This window comes from Tupaia chinensis, unplaced genomic scaffold (genome assembly GCF_000334495.1).
Source record: "Tupaia chinensis unplaced genomic scaffold, TupChi_1.0 Scaffold000187_1, whole genome shotgun sequence".
Taxonomy (NCBI): Eukaryota; Metazoa; Chordata; class Mammalia; order Scandentia; family Tupaiidae; genus Tupaia; species Tupaia belangeri.
The window spans coordinates 1,106,254-1,120,526 of record NW_006159662.1 but is presented as its reverse complement, the minus strand read 5'-3'; the positions used below and the strand labels follow the sequence as shown (position 1 = coordinate 1,120,526).

At 44.7% G+C, this 14,273-nt stretch overlaps 2 protein-coding genes across 6 annotated transcripts in view; one reads left to right on the top strand and one right to left on the bottom strand.

Annotated features, from left to right (window-relative positions):
• The window catches only part of ARSG (arylsulfatase G), a 141,413-nt gene that overhangs the window by 12,077 nt on the left and 115,063 nt on the right, over window positions 1-14,273 (top strand). The window lies entirely within an intron of this gene.
• The window catches only part of SLC16A6 (solute carrier family 16 member 6), a 24,993-nt gene that overhangs the window by 4,290 nt on the left and 6,430 nt on the right, over window positions 1-14,273 (bottom strand). Inside the window, exons 2-6 of one of the 4 annotated variants that reach the window (XM_027771151.1) lie at window positions 12,994-13,034; window positions 11,864-12,102; window positions 7,718-7,861; window positions 5,083-5,211; window positions 327-1,142 (exon numbers count right to left, since the gene is read on the bottom strand). In XM_027771151.1, coding sequence (XP_027626952.1) covers window positions 327-1,142; window positions 5,083-5,211; window positions 7,718-7,861; window positions 11,864-12,095 — 1,321 coding nt within the window. In that variant the 5' untranslated portion in view covers window positions 12,096-12,102; window positions 12,994-13,034. Of the gene's footprint in view, window positions 1-326; window positions 1,143-5,082; window positions 5,212-7,717; window positions 7,862-8,055; window positions 8,281-11,863; window positions 12,103-12,993; window positions 13,035-14,273 lie in introns of those variants that run through there. The other 3 variants (XM_027771153.1, XM_006146746.3, XM_027771152.1) reach the window with 3 other exon arrangements.

Genomic DNA, 14,273 nt, shown 5'->3' with positions numbered 1-14,273 from the left:
CCCCCCCCACACACACACACACAGTCTGAACATCATGATCCACCCTCAGCCCTTGCCAACCCTGGACCACAGGCACATGTGTGTCCTGTGTACTCAGGGAAGTCTCTGGACTTCCAGAACCTTCTCATGGAGGTCCACCTCAGAAAGCATGACACTTGACCATTGCACCACCATCTGGGCCAACCTGGCTCAGGCATAATCCCCGGCAGTTCTAAAATTCCATGGAAGTTTAAAAATGGAACTAGGTTTTTCAAAATTAGACTTGAACAGGAAGCTAGGACAACTAACAAGGGAAAGGAGGCAGAGCCTTGTGTTTTGTGTGTTACCTGCAAGGGGCGGTCCAGCCAGCCCCGATATGCTCTGAATGAAGACGTAGACTCCAGCTGCAGAAGACATCTTTTCGATTCCCACGACGTCATCTTCAGCAAGTAGCGGAATATGGGTCCCTCCTACTGTCCCCACGATAAACCCAAAAAATATGCTACATGACATCAGACCCCAGAATTCAGTAGCAAAAGTAAAGGCAAACAGAGACACCGTGGATAGGATGACGCAGATGAGCTCAATATAGATCTTACGGATGGGCTCCCTGTTGAAGACAAAACCAGCTCCGATTCTTCCGAAAACTTCAGCAATTGCCATTGTAGATAATAAAAAGGCAGCGCGGTCCTGGTCAATGTGTAGACTGATGCCCAAAGGGATGATGTATAAGGAAGGGGCAAAGAATCCCAGTGTGGCGAAGAGACCAAACAATGCATAGCAAATAAAACTTTTCTCTTTCAGCACGGAGAAGTCTAATAGGGGGGCTTTCTTTTCCCTTTGCTTGGCGCTGGTTTTGACCAGGCTCTGCTGCGTGTCGGCCTTGGGCTCCAGTTCTGTGTTGGTGTGACTAGGCACGTTTTTAGGTGAGGTAGTTAGTTCTACTCCTGAGTCGATAGAGTCGATTGACGTTCGCGTCTTCTCGTTTTCCAGCATGTATTGCGCTTCCTTGCGGTTTTCTTGCGTGACGATTTTTGGTGACCCTGGTCCTCTGATAATAATTGGTCTGAGCAGGGCTCCACAGACGAGAATGTTTAACTGTAGCAGGCCCACAAAAAGGATGCTGTATCTCCAGCCGATGCGCTCCTTCAGTGCTGTGATGGCTGGAAGAGGAAGGAATGAAGAAACCAAATCTGAGGTGAGTAAGGGACTCGCGACCCAGGAGAAAATAGCAAAAAGAGATAGAGATTTGCATTTAGTAATCATTTTTCTTTTTCTGTGGAGAGATTTTTTTGCTATAGGGAGTGTGTGCTTGCTGAAGAGAGAGATAGAGAGGCAGAAAGCAAGAGATCACCCCCCAGGGAGGATGGCCACACCACAATCTCTTCTCCACTGTTCTTCTCCTGGGATCTTGGGCATACATGCACATGATCCTGGTGTGAGTTTGAAGCCGTTGGGTCTGGGACTTGAACCACGGTCAGCCATGTGGGAGTCCAGCGACTTAACTGCTATGCCATCTGCTGGCCTTAGTAATAATTTTTCTGAAAAAGCTTTTTACAAAGACTATTTATGTATTTCTACCATGAGTGAGGCACAGAGAGAGAGAGAGAGAGAGAGAGAGAGAGAAAAAGAGGGAGAGAGGGAGAGAGACAGGAACCCCATCAGTCTCGATGCTGCAATCCACCCCCGGCCTCAGCTAGCCCTAGGTTATGGGTGTACTCAGGGAGGTCTCTGGACACGAACCTGGACCCTTCCCACGTGGGTGAACCTCACAGGGCATCTAGTCTGATGGCTGTGTCACTGTGAAAATGTATTCAGCATCGTGAAAGCACTCGATCTGCACTGTTCTTTATTCTAGGTTTTGGTGCATTTTATGAATCAATGAGGAGAAAATATACATACTACTTATTTTATATAAAACCCGAACTTTCAGCCCAGGTCTCTGACAGAGCTTTGGAGAGTACGTTTTCTAGATAGTGGCACAGAAGGGAGATAAGTTTGTGACCCACATCAAGGCTCACTGAGCAGGCTCGCGTGGCAGATCCGATCGCTCCCCTGCCTACCTGTTGCTCAGGCTTGAGGGCAGCACAGCCACGCACTTGTGTCCCTCGCCTATGGATTTCCCACACGGCAACAGCAGAGTTGTGTAATTGGGGCAGAGAGACGTAATCCGCAACGCCTAAAATATTCACTGTCTGGTCTTTTGCAAAAGGAACGTACTAGCCTCTGAGCTGTATCATCACATTTCCATGCATTCAGTCCTTGGGAGTAGTGGATTATAAAAACAGGCTGGTGGCAGTGGCGCAGCGGCAAAGCAGTGCTCCATGGTGCTGAGACCATGCGGAACGGTCCCAGGTTCTCATCTGCAGGACTCCCTGTGCACACCGAGTGTGTATGAGCATGTGCCCTTGATTCTGACTGCTAAGGCTGGGGGTGACCTGGGGCATGAAGACCATAGAGGTGGTATGGGAACCAGCAGTTAGCGTAATGGCTATGTTGCTGGACTCCCACGTAGTCGACCGCAGTTTGCGTCCCGGACCCGGTAGCTTAAAACTCACGCCGGGCGCATGTGCATGCGTGCCCAAGATCCCGAGAGGAGAGTGGAGGAGAAGGGATTACAGCGTGACCATCCCCTCTGGGGGGTGATTTCTCGCTGTCTCTATGTCTCTCTCTGTCTGTCTGGAGAGCGCACGTGCCCTATAGCGAAAACCTCTCCAAAAGGGGAGAAAAAAGAAAAAGACCCTAGTGGTGGTCTTCAATCCCCTACTCTCTCAGAAGAAATAAGTAAACTTAACAAAAAGCAAAAACAACAACAAAAAGCTAAGCATCTACGCTAAGAATCTAAAAGCTCACATGACTGTCCTAGAATTAAATGATGTAATTCTCCTGTTTCTGTCTGGGTGTGTCCTTAACAACCTGAGTTCTCCTCCTTTCTGCTACTAGGCTGGGCCCTCAGCTGCTGACCAGAGGTGGCCTAGGAGTTGGGCTGGACCAGAAAAGTGAGGTGGAGGATATGAATAGAGCTTTAAGTTCCAGAGCTGCAGTAGGACAGCCCAGGCCCCACAAGATCTCAAAGCATCTTCTTGATCATCCCAGAGAGGTTAAGTGATGCTCATTACAATTTCAACTTATTGCACTACTTTTTTTTTTTTTTTTGCCATAGGGTACATGCACTTGCTGGAGAAGAGAAAGACAATAAGAGAGAAAGTAAGAAATCACCCCCCAGGGGATGATCATGCTGCATTCCCTTCTCCTCCATTCTCCTCCTGAGATTTTGGGCATGCACACGTGTGCCTGGTGTGAGTTTTACCATGTCTGGGACCCGAACCAGTCAGCCATGTAGGAGTCCAGTGTCTTAACCACACTGCCATCTGCTGTCCCCCCGCCCCCAACTTAGTGTATGCTGATTCTGAGACCTGGCAGTCACGTGTAGACTTTTGGTAACCTGGTTAGTTAGGTCAGCGTGGCCGGAGAACCCCACATTCCTCGGGAGGCTCTACTAGTCTTGCTAGCATTTGTTTAATTCACAGCTCTCGTCCCCTTCGTTAATAGGGAAAACTTAGAATTGCAAAATATTTTAGGCTTGCACACTTCCAAGTGCTCTGTGTGCTCATCTGGCAGTAATTGGTCTAATGTTCCTTTCTCCCTTTAATCTTTCTTGAGTGCCTACTAAGTTCCCTGCCCAGTGCCAGGGAACAAATTTCACTGAGGCACAGTCTCCACTCCAGGAAATTCACTGTCTACTGATTTATTCTCCTCTCAACATTCAGTTTGGAAACATTTCCAACCAACAACAAATAGGAAGAATGACACCTACATGCCTGCCCTTCACCTCATTAGTATTTTTCTCTGTCTCTTCCTTTTCTCTATGTGTGTGTGTGTGTGTGTGTATTTAAGTTTATTTATTTATTCAACTGGAGAGAGAGGGAGGTACAGGCCATCCACTAGGGTCCTCACATCCACTCCCTTCCCAGCCAGCCAGGATTCCAGACCTGCAACACGCATGCCTAGCACGCACAGGGAGACCTCGGGAAGCAAACCCGGGACCTTCCCATGTGTCTTCAGCAGTGCAGAGCATCTCTGAGCATTGCATTACTGCGAGCCACTGCAGCTAGCCTCGCTCTCTATATGCCCACATATATTCGGGTTTGGGGACCACCTGAAGAACTTCGGACGTTATGGAATACTGTGTTTCCTAGGAACAGAATGCAACACACGGCCATGTGTATGGAGAACTTCTGAGGAAGCAACGAATCTGGTACTGATCGCGTAAGAACTGGGTGCTAACCGACTGCGCCACTAGCTCCGATCCAAGGTTATCTCTCTACAACTTGTTAGAGTGTAATTCACATATTAACATTAAGATAAGGAAATAAGCCAGGGATACACATTCTGCTATCAGGTTACCCACACACAGATAGTAGAACTGACTTTATTAGCATAACTTAAGTCTACATGAAATACAGCTCTTCTGACAAAGGAGAGAATGTATAGTATGAACAATCCCAAATCATGCCATTACTGTGGAATATATGTTTCGAGAAAGCCTCACCACTGGACATTTGTCGAGTATCATCCTATTGATGTAAACCTGGACTATTATTAAACTGGTTTGAATTATTTTTTTAGAGAGAGATTTTTGCTATAGGGCGTATGCACGTGCTGGAGAGAAAGAGAGAGAGAAAGAAAGCAGAAAGTCACCACCTCCCCCCTCCACTGGTTGGGTGAGGGCAGATGGCCATACTGCAATCTCTTCTCCTCCATTCTCCTCTTGGGATTTTGGGCACGCATGCACATGTGCCCAGTGTGAGTTTATACTACCAGGTCTGGGGTTCAGACGGCGGTTATGTGGGAGTCCAGCAATGTAACCATTGCGCCATCTGCTGGTCCCAAAGTGGTTTGAATGTTTGAAATGGGGATTCGGGAGGATGTATCCAAAAAAAAAAAAAACGTGCTGGAGAGAAGAGGGCAAATGAGGCAAATGAGTTCATTATGCCTAAAATGAACATCATCCACATTGTTGGCAAAAGTTAAAGTAGCAAAGAATATCGGAGTGGCTTCCCTTTGTCCACACGAATACAGAGATAACGGGGGTCCGCCTACCTGGGGCAAAAGCAAACACCGCGAAACACTCTCCTGTAGAAGCGACCGCAGTCACTACGGAGCGTCTTCTGTCGAAGTACTGTGACAGGATGGTTACGGTGGGGAGGAAACTGAAGCAGTACCCCAGGCCTGTGAGGGAGAGTCAGAACAGTGAGGACCACACACGTCTTGCTACTGGAAAGATGCATTCAAAGATCTGCAGTTTTTGTTGTTGTTGTTGTTTTTGTTTTTGTTTTGAGAGGTTTTCGCTATAGGGCGCATGCTCTTGCCAGACAGCTAGAGAGACATAGAGACAGAAAGCAAGAAATCACTCCCCAGGGGGGATGGTCACGCCGCAATCCCTTCTCCTCCATTCTCCTCTCAGGATCCTGGGCACGCACTCACACGTGCCTGGCGTGAGTTTTAAGCCACCGGGTCTGGGACGCGAACCGCGGTTGGCTACGTGGGAGTCCAGCAACATAGCCATTATGCTAACTGCTGGTTCCCCCAGTTTTTGTTTCTTGAATCAGAAATTTTGGGAGTCCAATAATTCATTCTGGAAGAAGGTGATATTGCAAAGAAAACTGGGTTTCATTAAAAGTATGAATAACCTGCAACAGATGTTTTGGGATGTAAGGAGTATCAAAACGATTCTCTCTCTCTCTCTCTTTTTTTTTTTTTTAACTTTTCTGCATTTTTCAAATTTATATAATGCAGACGGAACAAAACTATTACTGAATATAGCTTTAATGTAAAAATTATATTTGGTGGTTGAGGTGACAGGATCCCACATGGCCAACTGTGCTGTTCAAGTCTTGGACCCAGTGGCTTGAAAAACATATTGGGCATGTGTGCATGCATGCCCAAAATCACAAAAAAAGGGACAAATAGAGAAGGGATTGCAGCACGACCATGCCCCACTGGGGGTAATTTCTTGCTTTCTCTCACTCTCTCTCTCTCTCTCTCTGGCCAGGCACATGCTCTGTGGCAAAACAAAGAAAAAAAAAAAAGGGTCGTATTTGGAAATAAAGACGTCTTCTGCAGAAATATATGACCTTTTTGGTTTTCGTATGTGTTTTTTTTTTTTTTTTGAGAGAGGTTTTAGCTATAGGGTGTGTATACACGCCAGAGAGACGGAGAGAGACAGAGAAACAGAAAGCGAGAAATTACCCCCCCCCGGGGGGGATGGTCCCTTCTCTAGTCTCCTCTCAGGATTTTGGGCACATATGCATACACACACTCAACGTGAGTTTTAAGCCATCACGTCCAGGACTCACACCATGGTCGACGACTTGGGAGTCCAGTGACGTAACCATTATGCCATCTGCTAGTCCTGAAATATATGATCTTAAGTGTGCAAATCTTAGAAAGTGTGTGTGTATCTATCTATCTATGAGTAATGTGTAGACTCCTTTTAAAGGGAACAAAGTTTCTTAGATTCCCCAGAATAACTCCAGCAGATTGTCACTCCCCATAAAGCCCTGGATCCTCAGGCCCTGATTTGAGAAATACCCACTAAGGAATTTCAGTTCTTTTACTTTGTGAAAATTCTGTCCTTTAGCTATGGACTACAGTTTGAGTGTCTCTTATCTGAAATGCTTGGGACCAAAACTACTTTGGATTTTGAATTTTTCCGAATGTACAATATTTGCATATACATAATGAGATATCTTGGGGATGAGACCCAAGTCTAAACATGAAATTCATTTATGTTCCACCTACACCTTATATGCATAACCAGAAGGTAATTCTGTACAATATTTTTGTAGTGCAGCATTTTGGTTGCAATCTGTCACGGGAGATCAGGTGTGGAATTTTCTAGTTGTGGGAATGTGCTGATGCTCAAAAAGTTTTGGAATTTGGAGCATTTTGGATTTTCAGATTAGAGACTCAACCTGTATAGCAAAAAAATAAGTTGTCTACATTGTTAGTAAATAGGAAAACAAAAAAATATAAAGACAAAACCAAAAACGCTTAGGCACTTGAGTACAGGTTTCTATCCACATAGCCTAGTTTACAATCATTTAATTAAAAAAATGAGAACAAGAGGAAGAAATACAATTTGAGGAGGCCGGATGGTTGTAAAACATAGTGCTCTGCAACCCTGACCCACCTGGGGATGTCTGGGTTCGTATCCCAAGACCTTCTGAGCACAGAAAGCACATGCCTGCCTATGATCTGGGACTGACTGAGGCTAGGGGTGGATTATGGCATCAAGACCCTGTTGGAAGTTTTGCTGTCTCTCTTTCTCTGTCTCTTTCTCTTGCTCATGGAAGAAAAAAAAATGTGTATATGTTTTTTAATATACAGTATATGTGCTCACCAGAGAGAAAGAGAGAGAGAGAGAGAAAGTGAGAAATCACCCCCTGGGGGGATGGCCATGTTGTAATCCAGTCTCCTCTCTGGATTTTGGGTATGCACAGGAACTCAGCATGATTTTTAAGCTGCCGGGTTCGGGGCTCAAACCTCTAAGTTGGCCATGTGGGATCCAACTGCCTTAACCTCCAAATCACCTGCTTGCCTAAAGAAATAAACTTTTTAAAAAGGAGAAGAAAATAAAAGAAGAAATGCAATTTGCGTTTCATCTCCTCTTGTGCCTTCCTTGTTCTTTAAAACACGTATGTTGAGAACCTCTGAGCCTGGGCAGCGCACTCACCAGAGATGATCCCGATGCTGAGGTACATGTGGTACACCTCTTGGGAGAAGGAGGAGATCACCATGCCGGTGCTGATGAGCATCCCTCCCAGCATCACCACCAGACGGTGTCCGAAACGGTTGGTCAGGATGGTGGCAAGGGGAGCTGCAGGGGAGGAACAGAAAGTGCCGTTGAATTCCTGAGGCTTCAGTGTTTGCCTCAGTAAGATTCCTTCCTCCAGGGACCAGCAGATGGCGTTATGTTGCTGGAAGTTTTGCTGGACTCCCATGGAGTCGACCGCGGTTTGAGTTCTGGACAGGACAGCTTGAAATTTACGCTGGGCGCGTGTGCATGCTTACCCCAAATCCCGAGAGAATGGAGAAGGGATTGTGGCATGGCCATTCCCCCAAGGGGTAATTTTTTGTTTTTTTTTTCTCTCTCTGTCTTTCTGGTGAGCACACATGCCCTATAGGTCACCACTGTGGACAGATGCCAGTGCACAATACGGCCCACACGATGGCTATTCAGGTCAGTTCAGAAAGGATTTTAGCATTTGTACAAATCAGGCAAGATTCTTTGGGATCCTTAAAAAAAGAAAAAAAGAGTAGGTAAAAGATACTCACCATGAGCATCTACAACATTAGATATACATTGAAGTTATGCTATTCTGTAATAACAACTGGTTTTGCTATGATTGTGTAAGCTGTGTGGTTGTGTTTTTTTTTTTTTTTTTTTTTTTTTTTTTTAATTGATTGTGTAAGCTGTGTGGTTGTGTTTTTGTTTTTTTTTTTTTCTTTTCAATTGCCAGAAGCCATGTGTGCTCGAGAGACAGAGGGAGAGCGCACTCTCCGAGGGAGCAGTCTCTGCCCTTTCTTCTCCATTTCTCCATCCTGGTGAGATCTGGGGCACACGTGCCTGGCATGTTTTTCAAGCTGCTGGATCAAGATTCCAACTGTGGTTGGCCATGTGGGATCCAGCTCCGTTAGCCACCAGGATATGGGGCCAGCCCAAATATTGGGTCATCGGGAAAGTCATGAGTATTTTTCTATGTTTTTCTATGCAAAAAAATGCGTCATGACTTTCCCAACAACCCAGTAGTTTCTTTATATATTCATTCTTTGGATTCTTTTTAAAAAGTTGGGGTCAAATTCCAGATAGTGTCATTTGACGTTTCTAAAAATGATCTAGGATGAATGGACGGTGACCCCTCAGTCATACACCCCTAACGAAGGATTGCTATGGACAGAGAAATCAAAGGAGCCGATGGATCATAACTTGCTTAGCTGCTGTTCACTTCGTCTCTGGGACAGTTCCGTCTAGCAAATTATAAGTTTCCTAGTTATACGTTACTTACTATTGACTTGGGTAGTTGGAGCAGAGGGAGCTATTGAGAGTTGCGTCAAGGAAAAGCAAACAGGACATACTAGACCATAAGAGGTGGAGGGGGAAACGGATTCAGTTTTGTTAGGGCTAGTCTGCACGTCTCTATTATATTAGTTATTAGAATGCAAGCCAATATTGAATGCAGCTTATAATGGAACCATTATCATTTGAGCCAGAATGTTGGCTCAAAGCATTGACAACTAGAATAACAGCATTTAGAAGACTTATGTTCTGGTAATAACATTAACTGAAAATTTCTTGTTGACTCCATTGTTATCTTTGGTTATAAAAGAGCTTAAACTTAAACTTTGGGATTATCTTTTTTTCTTAGATTATCAAATGTAAAATTTTGCTTCTAACTCATTTCAATAATCTTTCTGAAAACCTAAGCATTTCACAATTTAATATACTTTTACTTTTTTTTCTTTCTTTAGTGAGAAAGCAAACCACTAAGTCTGGGACCTGAACCACAGTGGGCCATGTGGGAGTCCAGCACATTAACCACCATGCCACCTGCTGGCCCTGCATTCCACAATTTAAACATTAAGTATCCTAATACTCAAACCAGAGGGACCAGCAGATGGTGTAGTGGTTACATCGCTGGACTCCCATGTAGTCCACTACAGTTCGAGTCCTGGACTCAGCAGCTTAAAACTCATGTGGGGATATGTGCGTGCATGCCCAAGTTCCCAAGGGGGTAAGGGATTGCAGCATATGTCATGTTACATTACATCCTTTTCTCTTATTAGTCTCCATAAATTTCTCATGTTACATTACATCCTTTTATACATTACATCTCTCTCTCCTTTCCCTCTCGTCCCTCTCTGTCTTTTTTAATGAGAGAGACCATGTGTGCACACATGATGTAGGGGGAGGTGAGGAGAGAAAGAAACAATACCTTTCAGGGCCTGGTCACACTGTAATCTCCTTTCCTCCGATTCTCCATCCCGTGAGGGTCCTGGGCATGTACGTGCACCCCCAACACATTTTTCTAGACATAGGTTGGGATTTGAACCCTGGTCAGACACATGGGATCTGGCTTTCCATGCACAGTGCTTAACCACTGCACTATGGATCTGGCCAGTCTCTATACATGAATTTCAAAAAGTGTTTTACACCAAAATAAATCCATACTTTAATTCCATTTTCCCCCAGTTTTTTTTAAGAGAGATTTTTGCTATAGAGTGCATGCGCTCACCAGACAGAGAGAGAGAGACAGACAGAAAGCGAGAAATCACGCCCTAGAGGGGATGGCCATGCCTCAATCTCGTCTCCTCTATTCTTCTCTTGGAATCCTGGGCACGTATGCACACGTGTCCAGCTTGAGTTTCAAGTTGAACCACAGTCGACTATGTCATGGGAGTCCAGCGACGTAACCATTACACCATCTGCTGGTCTCCCTCCCCAATTTTTTTAATTGCCAGAGGGTATGTGTGCTTTCCAGTGGGTTGAGGGGAGAAAGCATGTCTTAATGGGGCATAGCCACACCACAACCCATTCTCCTGTTTTCTCACCCCATTGGGACTTGAGTGTGTGCATGCGTGCACACACACACACACACACACACACACATGCCCCTCAGGTTCTCTAAGCTGCTAGGGCTGAGATTCGGACCTCAGTTGGCCATGTGGGATCCAGCACACTTAACAAGGCTAGGAGGCATCCCATAAATTTGTTAGTGTTTTAGTTTATTTATTTCTTCCATGAGAGACAGAAAAGGAGAAGGAGAGAGAGCGGCCTCAACAGAGTCCTGACGAATTGGTGGATAGTCTTGATGCCATGATCCACCCTCAGCCTTCAGCCTGCCCCGGATCACAGACACTGGCATTCAGTGAGGTCTCTGGACTTGAACAAAGAACCTTCCCATGTGGGTTGCCTACAGAGTATCGTGTTTTCCTGCTGTGCCGCCGTCTGTTCCTGCATCCATGAACTGATTAAAGTCCCCCCATGTGCACATTTACATGATTCTGCCCTGTCTTCTGAGCATATTTTTATGAGATCGGGGTCTAGCGTGCCATGAACCTTCTGGTGGTGCCTCTTTAGACAGTGGAACTGGGGCTGCTCTCCTCAAGTAATCGACAGACTCCTAGAGTGTGCAGAATCCAAGAGATGTCTAATCCTCGAAGGCAGGCAAGGCCAGCAAATAAGGCTTTTCTCCTCAGTGCCTCTTGCTTCTTGCTCATCCTCAACCCTCTGAAAACTGTGTTACTCAATTAAGGGTACAAAGAGTCAACAGGCCATATAAGGGAACAACGCATCTCACACACCAACTACCGTTACAGAATTAGGCAGGTTAAAAGGGGCATAACGGGGGGTCAGCAGGTAGTGTGGTGGTTAAGGGCATGGACTTCCACATGGTCGACCATGGTTCGAGTCCTGGATCTGTCAGCTTGCTTTCTTATTCTCTCTGGTGAGCACATGTGCCCTATACTAAATTTAATAATAATAATAATAAAATAAAATAAATTTTTTTAAAAGAGGGGGCATACCAAGCCAATGGGTAGCATGGTGGTTAAGGTAGCTAGATCCCACATGACTAACTGCATGGTTCAAGTCCTGGATCCAGTGGCTTGAAAACTACAATGAGTGCAAGTGTGTGCATGCCCAAAATCCCAAGAGGAGAAATAGAGGAGGGATTATGGCATGGCCATCCCCCATGGGGGGTGCTTTCTAATCTTCTCTCCCCCAACCCTGTCTGATGAGCACATGTGCCCTCTAGCAAATTAATAAAGAAAGGGAGGAGGCATTTTCTCATGTCATGGCTAGGTTGAAAGATGTACTCACCTGTAAATGTTAAGACAAACACACATATTGATATGATCCAAGAGATCCTGCTATTGGATTCATCAAAACTGTCCATTAAGTCATTAAAAAAGACACCGAATGACTTGATGATCCCATAGGTGAAGACTTCAATGAAGAAAAAAGAAACAGCTACTGCCCAGCCCCATCCTCCATCAGGCACTTGAGTATACACATTGGCTCTGGACCAAATCTTTGATTTATTTTGGGGCATTCTTAATCTGTAATAAAAAGTTAAAAAAAAAACAAACTCAAACCAGCAATAGTATGAGGGTTGGCTAATTCTAATACAAACATAAAAGATAAGCACTACTTATCACGTTTCTTAGGTTGTCGAGTAAATGACGTATAGTTAGTATATGGTTTTCAGGTACTTCAAAAAGTTTGTGGAAAAAATGGAATTAAAGTACAAGCTAACTTTGATGCAAACGATATTTAAAATCCACACATGTTTTTATCAGGATACACATTTTCCATGAACTTTTTAAAGATTCCTCATATTGTGCATGGGGATCCCAAAGACTTGGAAGTAAGACTTCCCTCTGAGAGTTAAATGGGAAAAATGAACAAACATAGGGAATCAGAGAAAGAATCAAACATAAGGAATCGGACAAAGACTGGGTTGCCCATCAGGAATGAATCCCAGACAAGGAGGCTGATGGGTAAATACGGACTATGTCTAGCACCTTCCCCAGGTATGAGAAGCACCACAGGCATCTCTGCCTGGTACACTGGGCATGTAGGTTGTCTGGCCATCTCTTCTTGCTCCATTTTCCACTCAGTAAGTTCTGCTTAGGACATGGGTTTCCGGGTGAATGTACCTACCTGGACCGAATGTAACTGTCCATCAAAATGTGGGAATGGGAGTTCTGGCTCCTAGGCATGTGTTTAGCATGAGTCAGTTTCTCACAATCAGTCATCACTTGGTATATGAGCAACTGAATTTTTGAGCACAATAAATGCTCTAGAATGCAGTGAATAAATAAAGCACTACACAGTTGTGGAGGCCTGTCTAGGTACCAGTTTACTAAGCCAAGTTACCCCTGATCTCACTGTGCCTTTCCTTTCCATTCCAACCACAATGAACCTTAGAACAAGCAGACCTGACCTACCACCAAGTAAGAGGAGACACTGTATGAGAGGACTTCTGAAACTGTGGAAAAATGGAATTAAAGCATCAGTTTATTTTGTTGCAAAATCTTTTTGAAATCCACACACATAGTCTTTTTCATAATACACATTTTCCACAAAATTTTTGAAGCCCTCCCCCTTTCTTTAGCACTAGGAGGAGGTTGATTTAACTTTTTTTTTTTTTTTTCTGAGTTGGGCTCAAGCACATGAATATTGTCCTTTCTAAAGCCTCTGCAATTGCATATACTTTGAAACAGTGATATGGATTTTTAACCCAATTAAAAATTAAAGGAACTGGCTTTGTGGCCTAGTGGTTAAGGCAGCTGGATCCCACATGGCTGACCTTGCAGTTCCAGTCCCGGAGCCAGTGGTTTGAGACACACTCCAGGTACATGTGTGGGCATGCCCGAAATCTCAAAGGGAGGGAGATGGAGAGGGATTGTGTTGTGACCATTCCCCATGAAAGGGTTGGTACTTTCTCCTCTCCTCTGTCTCTCTCTGGTAAGCACATGTACTTTCAGGCAAAAAAAAAAAAAAAAAAAAAAAATCCATAGTCTTGAAGTCCTTAATGACAATCCATCTCAAATTTAAGAATTCTTTGGAAGTATACGATCATATTCAGGTAAAATTTCAGGGTGCATGTACATTCTTCTCCTAATTAAAGTTGTCATGTTCAAGTTCCTGAGGCAAAAGTTTCGTTGAAGAGGGAGGACAGGCCAGCCTGTGGCATAGTGGCTAAGGCGGCTGGGTCACATATGGCTGATTGCATGGTTTGCGTTCCAGACCTAGTGGCTTGAGAACTATACTAGGTGAGTGTGTGTGCGCGTGCCTAAAATCCAAGAGGGAGAGATGGAGGAGAGACTGCAGCATGACAATCCCCCATGGGGGATACTTTCTCACTTTCTCTTTCTCTCCAACAACTGCATACACCCTCTGGCAAAATTTGAAAGAAAGAAAGAGAGAGAGGGAGGGAGGATAGGGAGGAAGGAAGGAAGGAAGGAAGGAAGGAAGGAAGGAAGGAAGAAAATGGAGGACAACTGAAAAAAAATAACAGGCTATAACCTCATCTATTCATTGAACTTGTGATTCCTTTTTTTTTTAAGTTTTTTGTTTTTGTTTTTTGCCATAGGGTGCATGTGCTCGCCAGAGAGAAACAGAGTGAGAGACAGTGAGAAATCACCCCTTCAGAAGGGATGGAGGGAACCAGCAGTTAGCGTAATGGCTATGTCGCTGGATTCCCACGTAGTCGACCGCGGGTCGT